General features: G+C 40.2%; 1 protein-coding gene and 1 non-coding gene across 4 annotated transcripts; one reads left to right on the top strand and one right to left on the bottom strand.

Annotated features, from left to right (window-relative positions):
• The first annotated feature begins 3686 nt into the window (after positions 1 to 3686).
• trnak-cuu (transfer RNA lysine (anticodon CUU)) lies at positions 3687 to 3759 on the top strand. The gene has a single exon. It is a non-coding gene; the product is annotated as a tRNA-Lys (tRNA).
• Positions 3760 to 7872: 4113 nt separating this feature from the next.
• On the bottom strand, positions 7873 to 16698 carry LOC133539856 (LIM domain-containing protein 1-like). 3 transcript variants are annotated; one of them, XM_061882108.1, is made up of 7 exons: positions 16388 to 16698; positions 16215 to 16311; positions 8666 to 8733; positions 8440 to 8505; positions 8243 to 8373; positions 8078 to 8129; positions 7873 to 8004 (listed from the first exon to the last, which is right to left on the bottom strand). In XM_061882108.1, exons 2-7 carry the CDS (start codon positions 16258 to 16260, stop codon positions 7921 to 7923), a joined length of 447 nt encoding a protein of 148 aa, XP_061738092.1. In that variant the 5' UTR covers positions 16261 to 16311; positions 16388 to 16698; the 3' UTR covers positions 7873 to 7920. The 3 variants fall into 3 exon arrangements, with proteins under 3 accessions (XP_061738092.1, XP_061738091.1, XP_061738093.1); XM_061882107.1 differs by having other exon boundaries at positions 16215 to 16316; positions 16388 to 16676; XM_061882109.1 differs by lacking the exon at positions 16215 to 16311 and having other exon boundaries at positions 16388 to 16695.
• Between the last annotated feature and the right edge of the window lie 2321 nt (positions 16699 to 19019).

Raw genomic sequence — 19019 nt, forward strand, 5'->3', positions numbered from 1 at the left:
TGAAAATAAATGACATTGATTATGTTGCGGGTCATTTTGACCCGTACTGTGTAAATGCACTCGAAACAGTCAAGAAAACAGGTTAAACCAATAACAACTTTATTTTAGGTTATATAAACATTTAGAAAAGTGACATACAATACATTTTTAATTCCAATTGTATTAAGTTATGGGTTATCCTTTCTTTTTCTTGCTGAAATTTTGTGACTTTTCCTCATCTAGGGTCATAAACCGGTGTGTAAATCTGGACATTTTGATGTGTAGTGGAATGTCTGTGCAGAGTTTGTATACAAAGATGATGTTGCAAGTCATTTCGACTCAGGCGCTTTAATGTGGGTGAATAGCTGTTCAGATTAAAAAATAAACATGTTTCTTGATGTACTTTTTACTTTGATGTACAATTGTTTGTATTTTGATGGTCTCTGAGACCCAGAGCCAGGTGTGTGAAGAGAGGGAACTTTCTCACACTTGTCCTTTTCACTGTTCTCATGTCATCTCTTTGACAAACTCACCAAAAATGAGCTCCAGAAGGATGTCATCTGAGGAGGCTTTATCACAGGATTGTACAACAAAGGTACATTTTCAACCCATTCATCCTACACATCTCTGATCGAAGCTAGTTTGTCTCTTTCACGTCGACCAGCTCTGGTGTCGCGGTTGTCAAAGCTGATCACACAAGATATCATGTGGAATGTCTCCAGAGACATCGTTGCACGAAAGATTGGCCTTCCATTCTCTTCATTCCATAGACTTGCAGTGGCTTCTCCCTTTGAACTGTACACTCCAGCTAATAACAGAACTCCAATGTAAACATGCAAGTCAGTCTGATCCAGTGGCTTCCATTTCTCTTGAAACACACGTCTCCCCTCCAAGTTGGCCATTTCCAGTATAATCTCTCTATTGGTGGGGATATGAAGAGCTGAAAGGCTGATTGAATCTCATTAACTCGTGAGACAGCAAATCTTGTAGGACCGGGAGTCATTTTGATCACATTGGAAGATGATAGTCTGCCTCGGCTTGGGTGTGGTGATGTTGAGCATTTTATATTACCGTCCTTAGATGCCCATGTCCCCTCTGTGGATGATGATTGCTGCATTCTTGGTTTTCATCTGTTGGAGGAACAACGGCAGACTCGTCCTCTGAATCCTCCTCATTGTAGGAAAATTGACAATCTGGATCAGCAATAACATTGTCCTTTGTCTCTGAAAAATCCTCTGTTTCTGAAATCTCTTCCTCTACATCACTATCCCAGTTAAGTGCCTCAACTTTAAGGATTTTGTTCTGTTGTACATGTTGATATTAAATAAAAAAGTTCATGTACCATTTACCATGAATTGATTAACGTGGACACCGACTTAAGCAAGTTGAAAAACTTATTGGGGTGTTACCATTTAGTGGTCAATTGTACGGAAAATGTACTGTACTGTGCAATCTACTAATAAAAGTTTCAATCAATCAATCAAACTACTGATAGTCACACACACACTAGGTGTGGTGAAATCATCTCTGCATTTGACCAATCAGCTTGATCACCCCCTGGGAGGTGAGAGGAGCAGTGAGCAGCAGCGGTGGCCGTGCCTGGGAATCATTTTGGTGATTTAAAGGCCTACTGAAATGAGATGTTCTTATTTAAACGGGGATAGCAGGTCCATTCTATGTGTCATATTTGATCATTTTGCGGTATTGCCATATTTTTGCTGAAAGGATTTCGTAAAGAACATCGACAATAAAGTTTGCAACTTTTGGTCGCTAATAAACAAGACTTGCCTGTACCGGAAGTAGCAGACAATGTGCGCGTGACATCAGGGGTTGTGGAGCTCCTCACATCCTCACATTGTTTATAATCATGGCCACCAGCAGCAAGAGCGATTCCGACCGAGAAAGTGACGATTTCCCTATTAATTTGAGCGAGGCTGATATATTCGTGGATGAGGAAAGTGACAGTGACAGACTAGAAAGAAAAAAAAGACGAGGGCAGTGGGAGGGATTCAGATGTTATTAGACACATTTACTAGGACAATTCTGGAAAATCCCTTATCTGCTTATTGTGTTACTAGTGTTTTAGTGAGATTATATAGTCGTACCTGAAAGTCGGAGAGGTGTGGCCACGGGTGTGGTGACCGCCAGTGTCTCCGAGGGAAGCCATGTTTCTCGACGAGGCAAGGCAGCCGGGCTGAGAATTTTTTTTTTTTCCTCCACAGAGTTAGCATCCGACGGTTGGTGGCGGCCGGTGGGAGGAGGCAAGAGAGTCCACAGCTGTAGGAGGAACGACGCAATCTCTCCACTCATGTCTACGGTAAAAGCCGAATGTAAACAAGGAAACACCGGCTGTGTTTGTGTTGCTAAAGGCAGCTGCAATACACCGCTTCCCACCTACATCTTTCTTCTTTGTAGTCTCCATTATTAATTGAACAAATCGCAAAAGATTCAGCAACACAGATGTCCAGAATACTGTTTAATTATGCAATTAAAGCAGACTACTTATAGCTGGGATCGGGCTGGAAAAAAATTTCCGCTACAATCCGAGACGTCACGCGCACGCGTCATCATACGCATCATCATACGCGTCATCATACGCGTCATCATACCGACGTTTTCAACAGGATACTTCGCGCAAAATTTAAAATTGCAATTTAGTAAACTAAAAAGGCCGTATTGGCATGTGTTGGAATGTTAATATTTCATCATTGATATATAAACTATCAGACTGCGTGGTCGGTAGTAGTGGGTTTCAGGAGGCCTTTAACACCCAATTCATACCCTTGATGCTGAGTGCCAAGCAGGGAGGTAACGGGTCCCATTTTTATAGTCTTTGGTATGATTGCACCTTGGCCTGTTGTGATTGGTGGATAACTAGAAAGTGTGGTTGATTGCCGAGATGCCTTTAAAAAGAACCTTAACTTAACTATTCCCTTTTTATCATTTGCAGTCATCACCACAACGTCACATGAAAGACTCTTTTGGCACATAGTAAACCATCCATCCATTTTCTACCGCTTCTGTATTTTTGTATTTGCGTTGACTAAAACGCAAAATATGTTAATGTAAATGTTTTTCCTATTTTATTAGATTCTCAAACTTTATAACCCAATCATATCCACCTCAGTCTGTCCAACTTTCTTCAATATATTTAACATTTGGCCAATGACAAAGTGCCCGGCTTTTTTTAGCATATTTATTTATAGTGGTATAGTTGTAAGGTTGTGGAAAAAATATACGCCCATCGTCGAATCAACGGCAGAGACTTTGCAGTACGGGGTTTGAGGACTAAAATATATTTTTGAGTTTCTGAATAGAAAATGTAAAAAAAAAAAACCCACAAGATAATATGTCTTCAAGAAAAAGGGACATCCATCCATCCTTCCATTTCTACCGCTTATTCCCTTCGGGGTGGCGGAATGGGGGGCTGGAGCCTATCTCAGCTACAATCGGGCAGAAGGCGGGGTACACCCTGGACAAGTCGCCACCTCATCACAGGGCCAACACAGATAGACAGACAACATTCACACTCACATTCACACACTAGGGCCAATTTAGTGTTGCCAATCAACCTATCCCCAGGTGCATGTCTTTGGAAGTGGGAGGAAGCCGGAGTGACTCCTTTAGTATGTAGTAAAATATAATATTCCACCACATCTGTGTTTAAACCATCAATTTAGTGGCAGTATTTTTCGGTTGTTGTCATCGCCCGGCTAGCTCAGTCGGTAGAGCATGAGACTCTTAATCTCAGGGTCGTGGGTTCGAGCCCCACGTTGGGCGCAAATTTTTTTCACAACGCGACTGCATCCCGCGAATTTCTTTTAAAGACGGGCGAAAAAAGGAACGTTGAATCGATTACTACCTGCAAACAATTAAATGTTGTATGTTCATTCCAATGTTAACACTGTAAAATGCTTTGAATTTGATGGCGATGAGCGGAAAGAAGCATCTTTCTGGGGGATGGGGTGGGGCGTCAACGACGGATCTGATTGGATTAGAAAGTTGGAGAATGTTGGAATAAGGGGCGCTGATTGGTCAATGTCACCCCAGGAAGTAGTCTGTTACAAAAACAGATAATCTACTTGCTATGATAAGTACTTATTTGGTATTTGGTACTAAGGAACAATCCAACTAAGAAATTCACAACCTGTTAATGTGATTGTATTGATTGAATTGATTGATTTAAACTTTTATTACTAGATTGCACAGTTCAGTACATATTCCATGCAATTGACCACTAAATGGTAACACCCGAATAAGTTTTTCAACTTGTTAAAGTCGGGGTCCACGTTAATCAATTCATGGTATAAATATATACTATCAGCATAATACAGTCATCACACAAGTTAATCATCATAGTATATACATTGAGTTATTTACATTATTTACAATTCGGGGGGTGGGATGAGGAGCTTTGGTTGATATCTGTACTTCAGTCTTCAACAATTGCATCAACAGAGAAATAGACATTGAAACAGTGTAGGTCTTACATGGTAGGATATGTACAGCCAGCAGAGAACATAGTGAGTTTAGATAGCATAAGAACAAGTATATACATTAGGAAAACATTTGATTATTTACATTAGGTTATTTAAAATCCGGGGAGATGGGATGTGAATGGAGGAGGGTATTAGTAAAGGGTTGAAGTTGCCTGCAGGTGTTGTTTTAGAGCGGTTTTGAAGGAGGATAGAGATGCACTTACTTTTACACCTGTTGGGAGTGCATTCCACATTGATGTGGCATAGAAAGAGAATGAGTTAATACCTTTGTTAGTTCGGAATCTGGGTTTAACGTGGTTTGTGGAGCTCCCCCTGGTGTTGTGGTTATGGCGGTCACTTACGTTAAGGAAGTAGTTTGACATGTACTTCAGTATCAGGGAGGTGCAGCGGATTTTATAGACTAGACTCAGTGCAAGTTGTTTTACTCTGTCCTCCACCCTGAGCAAGCCCACTTTGGAGAAGTGGGTTAGAGGGAGGTGTGATCTGGGGTGGAGGTCTAAAAGTAACCTGACTAACTTGTTCTGGGATGTTTGGAGTCTAGATTTGAGGGTTTTGGAGGTGCTGGGATACCAGGAGTTGCAAGCGTAATCGAAAAAGGGTTGAATGAGAGTTCCCGCTAGAATCTTCAAGGTGCTTTTGTTGACCAGAGAGGAGATTCTGTAGAGGAATCTCGCTCTTTGGTTGACCTTTTTGATTACCTTGGTTGCCATTTTATCACAAGAAAGATTGGCCTCTAGAATGGAACAGGGGCGTCACTAGACCTAATACTGTACTGGGGCACACCCGAGGCCCAAATAATTCATGTGAGCGTGCAAAGCGCGCAAGCAAAAACATTTTTAGCACTTATTTATCATAAAAAATACATAAATAGTGCTTTAAACTATGAAATCATATCAGATTATGTTGTATGGATCTTTGATTAACCACCTGAAATTAACTAATGCATTTGACCTACTTGTGCACTTTTTTACTCCAGACTTCTAAACTGCTACTGGTAAAAGCAAAAAGGAAGAGCGATGAATCTTTTTGAAATATATATTGCAGTAATCATCTGCAAATTTAACATCTACAAAAGTAAAACAAGAAATAAAGCACCCCTACATCTCCGGGTTCTTTTATATTATTTAATTTCCATTTATGGCAATGTGGCTAATCCTATTTCAGATACACAAAACAATAAAATATACACAAAACAATAAAGCCACAGTAGTAAAATAAATGAACAACTGTTGTGTGTTTGTTCAGGGAATCATTTTCTGAGAAGTAAACTGTAACGTCTCGTTTTCATTTTTGCAAAGTGGTCAATCACTCTGGACAGACATGGAAATATTACAGTAACTGTTATACAGTTGACCAGTGGTTCCCAACTGCTGGGTCGTGACATAAAAGTGGATTGTGTGTCATTTTCTGTGAGTCGCAGTCAGATGTGTGCATGAAAAAAAAAAAGTTTAGGGAGAAAAAAATCAAATTGTGGCAACAAAACCAGATATTTTTTGCCATTTTTCTAGTGACTATTAGTGAGTATTTTAGCAAAAGGCAAACCGACTAACAAGTTGGAGGAGGACTCAGGACAGACATGGAAATATATATATTTTTAATCTAAATGGGGCAACAAAACCCGATATTTTCAGCCATCTTTCTGAAAACAAATACAGAAATTGTACTATTTTTTCTGGAAACAAAACCAGATGCTTTAGCTGTAGCCATTTTTCTGCTGACAAAACAAGATTATTTTAGTCAAAGTCACACCTATTAACAAGGCAAGTCTACTGATCTATTTTTCTGTGAAATAAACTTGAATGATTTAAAAATTTGGCTCACGACTTGATGATATGGAAAAATGTTTTTCTTCCTGAAGATAAACCATTTGAGAAGCACTCAACTCACACATGCTGACTCCAAATCATCATTGATGCAGAGGTCCTGAGCAGAACCAGCAGACAATAACCAACATTATGTTTCATGTTCATTGGAAATTCCCCCAACAGCTTGTACAGCAAATGAATATGTTTGTCTTGATACAAGGAATAACGTTAGCTAACTTAGCATCAACTTAAGACAATGATGTTGCCTAGCTAGCTAGGACTTCACTTACATCTCTCATTCCTGCTGCTTCCCTGCTGCGGGCGAATAACTTTCTGATATCCATCTAGGAGTTACAGTTTGAGTCAAATCCAAATCAAAATAATATAATTAACAAATTGTTGTTGGCTAACGTTACCTACCTCAGCAGTGATTCGCAGCCTCTGTCTCTCTCTCTCTCTCTCTCTCTCTCTCTCTCTCTCTCTCTCTCTCTCTCTCTCTCTCAACCTAAGTATGGATCCACACGTGAATAAATTACCATATTAATTAGCCATGTGCTCATTGTTACGTGGAGTGAATACAGTAGCAATCAATTACCATACTAAGTAGTATGTGTGCTGTTGTCTATGTTATGTAAACTTAAAACTCTGAAGCGTTTTTTTTTATTGGTGAAATTTTTACCGGGGAACTGCTGATCAACACTGGGGCACGTGCCCCAGTAAAATCTGTCTGGCGACGCCCCTGGAATGGAACCTAGGTAGGTGATCTCATCTTTCCTGGTGATAACAATGTCACCCACTTTGATAGTGAACTCACTGACTTGCTTAAGGTTGATATGGGACCCAAATAGGATGGATTCCGTTTTACCAAAGTGTATGGATAGCTTGTTGTCCATGAGCCAGGTGCAAATATTAAGGAGTTGAGCACTGAGGATTTGTTCCACATGTGACTTGTCCATGCCGGATACCAGCAGGGCCGAGTCATCCGCAAACAGGAACAATTCACAGTGGCATGCTGATGGCATGTCATTTACGTATATTAAGAACAGTAAAGGTCCTAGTATACTGCCTTGGGGGACTCCACAGCTTACTGAGAGGGGAGGGGACACAGTGCCATTCACCTCTACCACCTGTTTCCTCCCCTCCAAGTAAGATTGCATCCAGCTCGATAAGGTTTTATCGAATCCGATTGCTCTGAGCTTATCCAACAGTATAGCGTGGTTAACGGTGTCAAAGGCCTTCTGAATGTCCAGCATGACCATGCCGCAGTATTGAATCACATAGCTTATACGTTTGTCATTGTGTGTATTTCAGTTTTACAAATAAAAGTCCAGTGCAAGACCAAAGTAAAGATAGGAAAAAGACAAAGAAAGATCAACAACAATAAAGAGCCTAAATGGATTAATATTCTTCGGAACTTTGTTAGAACGTCTTGGATTGTTTGTTAGATGCCTGCCATGCTGTATAACCTCAACACATATATTAAGGGCAGAATAGTAATCATGTGACGGTTGTAAACAAAGCATTAAAAAAAATAAAAAGAGCAAAACAAATTGATACAGTGGAGATAATTTATGGCAAGAAAACCGTGAGATGAGGCACAATATTATTTATTTGTATACAATTAAATGTTAAAACCTTCAAACAAAATCAACCTCACATCCGTAGCAGTCTACGTGGTAGTTTTTGTTAAATGACACCACACGAACTGACTCTGTGCTACCCTGAAAAACAACGATAAAACGTTAATGTTGATAATGGAATGAAATGACATAGCTGTTACAATGAAGGCCTTACCTCAGTTGGCAGTATGGGCTTATTACAGGATGCACAGCAGGGAGCCTGCGCCCTGAAACCACCAACTTTCACGTCAAGCCTGTCTTGTAGCTTATTGGGCTGAACCTTTTGTGCCAACGAACGGGTTTGGCCAATTGTTTACGCAGTAAGTGGACAGAAACTCACTTGTGGTAGTCGACGATACAGTAAACCTCGTTGTCGCTACCAACGGCGAAGGGCAGGTCCACCAGGCTCTGTCTGCAGACTGCGCAGCGGAAACAGGCCGAGTGGTACGACTTCCCGTGAGCCTGCAGGACCTAGTGAGGCGCACACGGCTCTTACACACACGTACAGCGCACACAAATATACATGTGATGACTCACCATGTCCGTGATTGAGCGACCACAGCTGTTGCACACTTCAGGGGGCGGTGGATGGACTCCTGAGTACTGTAATACAATACCATTAAAGTGCCGTCAAATATGTATATAATGTGTGTGTATATACAATATCAGTGGATGATAAATCTATACTGTGCACTGACTACTCTAAAACATACTCGAGTTTCATAGCAGTGTCCCTTTTAGAAGATATAATCAAAATGCTTACCAAGAAATCGCCCTCACAATAGATACTTCCTGCCATGGTATAAAACGGCTTGCCATGAAGCTTTTTACCTGAAACAAATACATTTACAACTAATTGAAAGGTTTCAATTTAATTTAATTCGACATAACATGACAACACAGCATCTTTCCACAATTATGGCCCCCCGTCTGTCGAACAGCTTGTTGGAGGACTTCAGGGGCTGCGGAGAACGTTCCTGTTTTTATGCGCAGGCTTAAGACCAGTATTTTTGATTTGGCTTTCACCTGATATTCATTATTTTATTGAAGTCATTTGTATTTTACTTTTTATCCTATTATGCAATATTTTATTTAGTTATATTTATTTATTTACTGTATGTATATATATATATATATATATATATTAGGGCTGCGAATCTTTGGGTGTCCCACAATTCGATTCAATATCGATTCTTGGGGTCACGATTCGATAATATATCGATTTTTTTTTTATTCAACGCGATTCTCGATTCCAAAATGATATTTTTCCGAATCAAAAGGATTCTGTATTCTTTCAATACATAGGATTTCAGCAGGATCTACCCCAATCTGCTGACATGCAAGTAGAGTCGTAGATTTTTGTAAAAAGATTTTATAATTGTAAAGGACAATATTTTATCAACTGATTGCAATAATGTAAATTTTTTTTAGACTATTAAACGAACCAAAAATATGACTTATTTTATCTTTGTAAAAACATTGGACACAGTGTGTTGTCAAAATTATGAGATGCGATGCAAGTGTAAGCCACTTTGACACTATTGTTCTTTTTTATTTTATTTTATAAATGTCAAATGATTATGTCAATGAGGGATTTTTAATTACAGCTATGTTGAAATTATAACTAATATTGATACTGTTGTTGATAATATTCATTTTTGTTTCACGTGTTTGTGTCTCCTCGCGATTGCTCTGTTTATTGCAGTGTTGCTGGGTCAGGTTTGGTTTTGGAATTGGATTGCATTGTTATGGTGTTGCTGTGTATTGTTTTGTTGGATTAATTAAGAAAAAAAAAATGGATTTAAAAAAAAAAAAGGAAATCGATTCTGAATCGCACAACATGAGAATCGCGATTCGAATTTGAATCGATTTTTTTCCCACCCCCTTAATTATATATATATATCAGAATCAGAATCAGACATACTTTATTAATCCCCGAACCGAAATTAAAATTTTCAGCACAATCCCATTCAAGGTCAGACAAACATTACAGGGAGACAGAACAGGATCGTTGACGGGTCTGCCAACTTCAGGCGCCCCTTACTAAAAGGTGAGATACAGGTAAACAAGTGGGGGGGAATGGGAGAAAAAAAATAAAATATTAAAATAAAATAAAATAATCGGTCTAATAATCCGGACTTGGAGAAGGCATTCGACCGTGTCCCTCGGGAAGTCCTGTGGGGAGTGCTCAGAGAGTATGGGGTATCGGACTGTCTTATTGTGGCGGTCCGTTCCCTGTACGATCAGTGCCAGAGCTTGGTCCGCATTGCCGGCAGTAAATCGAACACATTTCCAGTGAGGGTTGGACTCCGCCAAGGCTGTCCTTTGTCACCGATTCTGTTCATAACTTTTATGGACAGAATTTCTAGGCGCAGTCAAGGCGTTGGGGGGTTCCGGTTTGGTGACCGCAGGATTAGGTCTCTGCTTTTTGCAGATGATGTGGTCCTGATGGCTTCATCTGACCGGGATCTTCAGCTCTCGCTGGATCGGTTCGCAGCCGAGTGTGATGCGACTGGAATGAGAATCAGCACCTCTAAGTCCGAGTCCATGGTTCTCGCCCGGAAAAGGGTGGAATGCCATCTCCGGGTTGGGGAGGAGACCCTGCCCCAAGTGGAGGAGTTCAAATACCTAGGAGTCTTGTTCACGAGTGAGGGAAGAGTGGATCGTGAGATCGACAGGCGGATCGGTGCGGCGTCTTCAGTAATGCGGACGTTGTACCGATCCGTTGTGGTGAAGAAAGAGCTGAGCCGGAAGGCAAAGCTCTCAATTTACCGGTCGATCTACGTTCCCATCCTCACCTATGGTCATGAGCTTTGGGTCATGACCGAAAGGATAAGATCACGGGTACAAGCGGCCGAAATGAGTTTCCTCCGCCGTGTGGCGGGGCTCTCCCTTAGAGATAGGGTGAGAAGCTCTGCCATCCGGGAGGGACTCAAAGTAAAGCCGCTGCTCCTTCACATCGAGAGGAGCCAGATGAGGTGGTTCGGGCATCTGGTCAGGATGCCACCCTGGAGAGGGGGTCCAGACTGAGGCCAAGGGAAAAAAACAACAACTCATAGCCATAGTACACATCCCTCTTACATGTATGTCAGAGGGAAACATCAAAAACCAAAGAAAACAAAGGACATTAAAGACATTAAAGTAGCGGAGGTGATGCAACCAGACACTTCTACATACAGCTATGAATAAACAGTAAAATAAACATATACTGTGGTGGCCTCTGCGGTGTTCCACGCCGTCGTCTGCTGGGGTGGAAAGACCATGGACAGAGACAGGAGCAGACCCAACAAAGCAACCAAGAGAGCCGATTCCACTCTCGGCCGCAAACCAACTCTCGGCCAGTGTCCAGTCCGCATGGATGAGTGAGGATATGTCCAAGAAGATTGAGGTGTCTAATACCTGCTCATTCAGCCAAGACACTGTGAAGCTTGTCCTTTCCGACGCTCAGTGACAGCTCCGCAGCCCTGCCTCTTCGTCTGCATCTCCTCCAGTCTCTCCAAACTGACTCTGATGTGGCAGAGACCCAGCAGCTGGTCTCATTGGCCAAAAGGCTCCTGGGAGGCAGGTCCAGAAGTCCACAAAAAAGCACCGCAGAGGTCACAAAAGTGCCACCCCTTGTCACACAGTCCCAAAGGGTCCCGGACCAACAGGCAGAAAAAATATAAATTGTATATATATATATATATATATATATATATATATATATATATATATATATATATATATATATATATATATATATATAAAAAATATTAATCTTCATATGTCTTACATGTATTTTTATTCTTTATCTGTACTCATGGTTCTTACTATTTTACTAGTTTTATCATTTTTATTTTCCAACATTCCTCAGATGAGCTATCTGTCCATCCATCCATTTTCTACCGCTTATTCCCTTTTGGGGTCACGGGGGGCGCTGGTGCCTATCTCAGCTACAATCGGGCGGCAGGCGGGGTACACCCTGGACAAGTCGCCACCTCATCGCAGGGCCAACACAGATAGACAGACAACATTCACACTCACATTCACACACTAGGGCCAATTTAGTGTTGCCAATCAACCTATCCCCAGGTGCATGTCTTTGGAAGTGGGAGGAAGCCGGAGTACCCGGAGGGAACCCACGCATTCACGGGGAGAACATGAGAACATGCAAACTCCACACAGAAAGATCCCGAGCCTGGATTTGAACCCAGGACTGCAGGAACTTCGTATTGTGAGGCAGACGCACTAACCCCTCTGCCAGATGAGCTATCTGCCTCAGGGTTATTGAGCGTGCTTGTGGGGCCGCTTTTGTGTTAGCGTCCTGGTCTGATGACCTCCTGGTGCAAATGGCTCCTGTGATGGTGTTTACTCAAATGTCTCCTCTGTACTTAGCAATGCAATCATTTGTCCATATAGTTGCAAATGTGTGTATGTTGTGTGTGTGTGTGTGTGTGTGTGTGTCTGTGTGTGTGTGTGTGTGTGTGCGCGTTTGTGTTTGGTATCTGTGTCTGTGCGTACGTATGTGATAATGGGGGATATGGGTCACTGGGGTATTTTTTTAACTTTGTAAAGCACTTTGCGTTGCATTACTTTTATGTATGAAAAGCACTTCTTAGATAAAGCCTGATTTGATTTGATGATGACAGTTTAAAAAAAAGGGGGGGGGGGGGAGGCGTGCTTTTACAGTATATACACACATTGGCCTTAAAATGAGGTGAAGCCCCCATTTACAGTACAAAGCATTACTACAGTTTATTATTGCAGCAGTAGGTTGTCTGGGTGTAGAACTACAGTAAATGACATCATACTGCGAATGTTTTGCAAAAAGAGACGTTTGCATGTATAATTCTGACCGTGTAGCTAAGGGGTGTCAAACTCAGGGGCCACATGGAGGAACTCTTAAAATCATGGCATTAAAAATTAAAAAATAAAGACAACTTCGGATTGTTTTTTTTGTTTTACTTTGGCCAAAAATAAAACAAAGACATTCTGAAAATATTACAATAAAAATATAGAAAAAAATACCAGCAGCAGTAAAGTTTAGATCCATGAAGGAAAGAATAAAGTGAACGAATGTTTATAACTGAATACATTTACATATGCATAAAAATGTGTTTTCTTTTGTAATATTCTTTTTAATGAATTAAGTAACGTTTATGACAACCTTTTTCCGAAACACAATATAGAATGTGAGATATAACAGTAAAATGCATACATATATAATTTGTTTTCAAAACGGTTACAAAAAAGTGGGACCCCATTTTGAAAATTGCTAGCGCCAGCACTGATGGAGTATTGGTGCGTGCAAAACAGCAGCAGGCGGCTGTGGCCTGCGGGCCGGTTCTAATACTAATCAAATATCATCCCGGGGGAACAGAGATCATTCTGGCCCGTGGGCCTTGACTTTGACACCTAGGGTGTAAATCAGGGGTGTCAAATGTACGGCCCGCGGGCCGGATCAGGCCCCCGAACAGGTTTTATCCAGCCCGCCGGATGAGTTTGCTAAGTATAAAAAAGAGCCACAATTTTTGAATGAAATAAACAGTTCTAAATGTGTCCACTAGATGTCACATAGCAATTATTTGTATCTTGGTAGATTATGCCAGTGGTCCCCAACCTTTTTGTATCCGCGGACCGGTCAACGCTTAATAATTTGTCCCGCGGCCCGGGGCGGAATCCTTTTTTCTTTTTTTCTTTTTTCCTTTGTCATGAAAAAAGGAAGTTTTTGTCATGAAAAAGGGAGGTTTTTGTGGTTGGTGCACTAATTGTAAGTGTATATTGTGTTTATTATGTTGATTTAATTAAAAAAAAAAAATATATATATATATATATATATATATATTTATTTTTTTTAAAATAAAAATGTATAAAAAATTCTTCTGCGGCCCGGTACCAATCGGGCCACGGCCCGGTACCAATCAGGCCACGGCCCGGTACCGGGCCGCGGCCCGGTGGTTGGGGACCACTGGATTATGCTACAAAATAAACCACAATATGTTAGTGCACCAGTAGAGCAAAATGAGCAAACTACATAAATAACATCCTGTAATTTGATTTTGATATTATATTTTTTTTATCTTGATGGATTGAAAATTAACACCAATGAGTTGACTAATGAACAATATCATGTGATTTTTTCAGAAAGTATAAATAACGACGAATAAAGACAGAATACTATTAACTGCAACATGTAAGTGTAAAAAAACATAATTTGTACATTTTCAGATTGTGTCTGTTCTATTTTTAACAAAGAAAACAATCTGTAGTTGTCTTTATTTTTAGGTTATCGTGCCGTGATTTTACCACTCCGGCCCACTTACGAGTAGATTTTTCTCCATGTGGTCCACGATCTAAAATGAGTTTGACACCCTGGTGTAGATGAAGGAAAACACGAAATAAATGCAAACGTGTGTACCCAATTATTGCTTTTTTATCTTGTGTAATCCATTTAAAGAAATCATTACAAATTATACTACATTATATAATACTACATAATACAGAGTGCTATTTTTATTTATTTATTTTTAAATGTATTTTGCTGTTTTTAATACATTTTTTTTAATTATTTGTTTTATTTGTATTTGATTGTAATATTATTATTTTTATTTTTTTTACTACAACCTCGTTTTTTGTTAGTGCTGTAAAACCGGAGCAATTTTTCACATGAAAAATAATGTAAATCCAATCAATGTGTTCCAGACACCTAAAAATGTTAACACAAAACTCATTTTACAAAACATGCAGAAAACCATGTGAAACAAATATAAATGACGAATGAAATTTGTTTTACCGTTATCGACAACGCTTGTTGGTGAAGATAAGGAAGGGAGCAGGGGAGGGGGGAACAACACAAATGCCACCTTCGTACTTTTAAGTTTTTTCTTCAATAGTTTTTTTCAATTTCTTTATCAAAGTGCTGGCACTCACAACTTTCTTTGACCCAGATGTCAAACATATAAAAATAAAAGACTTAATTACTTATGAATGGTATTTTCTGTTTGGGCACTTGATTGTGCATACTAATACGCGAGCAAACGGACATGTTTGTTACGTGCATTTTTTTTTATAACCGAGATGGTATACGAATACTTTTGCAATTTTTTTTTTGACAAACATCGAATCCCACGAAAATCGGACCATACGAAAACCAAGGTACTACTCTTTATTAGGGGTACTGAAAAAAATCGATTCACAAATTCGAATTACAATTCTTATTCATTCCAATGTCAACAATTTTCGGGCCCTGTCAGCACCTGTTTTATCATAATCTTTATACCAAACAATGTGTCGCGAGAATCGGTTTGAATTTAGAATCAATTCTAAATTGAATGCTTTGGTCCGGAGGACACAACGTCCAGTTTCCAAAATTAATTTGAAATGTGGACTCGTCAAACCACGGAACGCTTTTCCTCTTCACATCAGTCCATCTTGGATGAGCTCGGGCCCAGCGTAGCCGGCGGCGTTTCTGGGCGTTGTTGATAAACGGCTTTTGTAATGCATATTAGAGTTTTAAATTGCACTCACAAATGAACCAACCAACTGTAGCTACTGACAGTGGTTTTCTGAAGTGTTCCTGAGCCCATGTGGTGATATCCTTTACACACTGATGTCGCTTTTGGATGCAGTAGCCTGAGGGATCGAAGGTCACAGATATTAAATGTTGGTTTGCTTACGTGCAATGATTTCTTCAGATTCTTTGAACCTTTTGATATGATTACGGACCATAGATGGTGAAATCCCTAAATTCCTTGCAATAGCTGGTTGAGAAATGTTGTTCTTAAACTGTTCAGACAATTTGCTCACGCATTTGTTCATAAAGTGGTGACCCTCGCCCCATTCTTGTTTGTGAATGACTGAGCATTTCATGGAAGCTGCTTTTTTCTCAATCATGGCACTCACTTGTTCCCATTTACCCTGTTTATTTGTGGGATGTTCCAAATAAGTGCTGAATGAGTATTCCTCAACTTTCTCAGGCTTTTTTGCCACTTATGCCGTCTTTTTTTGAAACATGTTGCAGGCATCAAATTCCAAATGAGCTAATATTTGCAAACAATACCAAGGTTTACCAGTTCGAACATTAAATATCTTGTCTTTGCAGTCTATTCAATTGAATATAGGTTGAAAAGGACTTGCAAATCATTGTATTTTGTTTTTATTTACGATTTACACAACGTGCCAACTTCACTGCCTTTTTTTGTACATTTTTAATTACAAGTCATTCAAATGATTTGATGTTGTTTCAAGAAAAAAGTTGCTTTGACACATTTATTACAGACACATGCAACAATTTTAGTGAATTTAATGAAGCGTGTGTGTCATTTATAACTCACTACAAACACTGCAGGTGAAACAAGATTCATGGAATAGTTGTCCCATGGCCTGGCAGGCTTTGAATGCACCATTCACCGCTTCATTGCACTTGACACACTGACCTGCAAGCAGCACACACAAACACACATTTTAACGCATTATTTAAAATATGACTATTTCGAGTATTTCTTACCAAAGTAAAGCTTGGAACTGCAACCAGTCTCCATTTCCTGCTTTTGCAAGGTTGTTGTTTCCTTCGGTGAGACTGTGGCTGAATTGAATTTTGTACAGACAGCTGGTAAGGAGACTTGTCGTCTGATTATGGTGCTGTTGGTGGGGAGCCGAGCCCTCAGACCCTCCCTCGTCTCCTGTAAGGTATTGGGCTGAGTGAGTGGCAACAGTCTATGTGGTGGTGTAACTTTACACACAGTATGAGCACTGTACTGTATTTTTATGCTCCTTGTGCTTTCAATGTATCAATTGCAGGTGGGCGGATCGATCCAAATACAGTGTTACCTCTACTTGAGAGTGCCCCACTTAAAGTGCTCTGGGCTTTAAATTGCAGGCAAACATTTTAGTTACAAGCTTCCCTGCTGTCAGCTGGCGTAGAAAAATGTCACAGTGAACCCCCGTCCCTCCCACAACGTAAGCGGCATGGCCGGAAACCTTTGTCGCTACATCTGTAAGTGCAAGTAAAAGCTCTACTATGCAAAGCGAAAGCCATTTATCAACAACATCCAGAAACGCCGCCGGCTTCTCTGGGCCTGAGATCATCTAAGATGGACTGATCCAAAGTGGAAAAGTGATCTGTGGTCTGACTAGTCCACATTTCAAATTGTTTTTGGAAATATTCGACATCGTGTCATCCGGAGCAAAGGGGACGCGAACCATCCAGACAGTTATTGGCGCAAAGTTCAAAAGCCAGCATCTGTGATGGTATGGGGGTGCATTAGTGCCCGAGGCATGGGTAACTCACAAATCTGTGAAGGCACCATTAATGCTGAAAGGTACATATAGGTTTTGAAACAACATATGCTGCCATCTAAGCACCGTCTTTTTCATGGACGCCCCTGCTTATTTCCACAAGACAATGCCATGCCACATTCAGCACGTGTTACAAGAGCAAGGCTTCGTAAAAAAAGAGTGCGGGTTCTTTCCTGGCCCGCCTGCAGTCCAGACCTGTCTCCCACCGAAAATGTGTGGGGTATTATGAAGCGTAAAATACCACAGCGGAGACCCCGGACTGTTGAACGACTAAGGCGCTACATAAAACAAGAATGGGAAAGAATTACACTTTCAAAGCTTCAATAATTAGTTTCCTCATATCCCAAACGTTTATTGAGTGTTGTTAAAAGAAAAGGTGATGTAACGCAGTGGTGAACATGCCCTTTCCCAACTACATTGCCACGTGTTGCAGCCATGAAATTCTAAGTTGATTATTATTTGCAAAAAAAATAAAGTTTATGAGTTTGAACATCAAATATCTTGTCTTTGTAGTGCATTCAATTCAATATGGGTTGAAAAGGATTTACAAATCATTGTATTCCATTTTCATTTACCTCTAACACAATTTCCCAACAAGGTAACAAAGTGAACACAACACAACTCACAGATAAGACAACTTAAAAATATTAATCTTATTATGCCGATAGTATTGAGTTACTGACACTGTCTGTTATATCGACATGATCAATATCAGTAATGATCTGAGGGCTCAGTGAAGAAACATTTGGCAGCGAGCAATGAAACTGTAATCCATGGTATGAAAACATGCAAAGTAGCTTCCCCCATGAGCACATGCCTCTGCTTTTTCCTCTATCATGGGACAGCAAGGATTTGTGACAGCTGCTAGTTCTTCACTGAGCTCCCTTGTTTGTAGGCACACCACGCCCACTCTGCATGCTGTCAGACTGGTTCTTCATACTAATATTGTGTGTGTGTGTGTGTGTGTGTGTGTGCGTGTGTGTGTGTGTGTGTGTGTGTGTGTGTGTGTGTGTGTGTGTGTGTGTGTGTGTGTGTGTGTGTGTGTGTGTGTGTGTGTGTGTGCCTTTGGGAATTTTAGATCATGTATGATCTTTATTTACCAGATTATTTATAACCGTATACTCCCAAAGCGGTATTAAACATTTAGATTCTTGTTCGACTTGCTCAACTTTATTTGTTGTGGGTCCTGACTTCTCTCTTCACGATTATTCTTATTTTGAATACAATGTCAATGAAAGGGTTAATAGAGTTATACTGTAAGTATAGAGGATCTTTTACTAGGTTGTTTTTTTTGCAGTGGGTTGTTTAAAAACAGCAGAACGCTCCTGTCATACAGAGCAGCGGTTCTCAAACATGTTTCACTAAGTAAAACACATAATGACCAACATTGAAATACAGTAGCATAGTAGGTCTAAGTATCTATTAAAAACAAGGCAGAGGTTTTATTTAGCAAGTATATTTAATATTTTGGCCAACTGTAACATTACACACAGTTTGAACAGTAACATTATATTTGATGATGGGAAAATACAAGACTGTACTTAAATAATTAATAAAATCTTTGGTGTACCACTATATGAAGCCCGTGTACCACAGTTTGAGAATCCCCGATGGAGAGGATCTCTCACTAGCTTTTTAGAATAAGAGCCTAAAAAAAAGTCATAGTACTCCGGTAAAATATAGGATTTTTGACTAGCGTTTTTACATAAAGGCTCTTTGACTTGCGTTTTTGCAGAACGTTCTTCAAAACAGAAGAGCACTCCTGTCATGTAGAGGATCTTTGGTTCTTCAACCTGTTTTATAGAAGATCTTGGACTGGGGTTTTTACAGAAAGTCCTTAA

The sequence above is a fragment of the Nerophis ophidion genome, linkage group LG21 (genome assembly GCF_033978795.1).
Source record: "Nerophis ophidion isolate RoL-2023_Sa linkage group LG21, RoL_Noph_v1.0, whole genome shotgun sequence".
Taxonomy (NCBI): domain Eukaryota; kingdom Metazoa; phylum Chordata; class Actinopteri; order Syngnathiformes; family Syngnathidae; genus Nerophis; species Nerophis ophidion.

Bases quoted from the DNA above. Each gene is read 5' to 3' on its own strand.
- LOC133539856 (XM_061882107.1), bottom strand. From the start codon at position 16,421: ATGGAGACTGGTTGCAGTTCCAAGCTTTACTTTG. The intron at 8,506-8,665 runs GTAAGCATTTTG...ATTGTATTACAG, and splicing joins ATTGTGAGGGCGATTTCTTG to TACTCAGGAGTCCATCCACC. The intron at 8,005-8,077 runs GTAAGGCCTTCA...GTTGTTTTTCAG, and splicing joins AGCCCATACTGCCAACTGAG to GGTAGCACAGAGTCAGTTCG.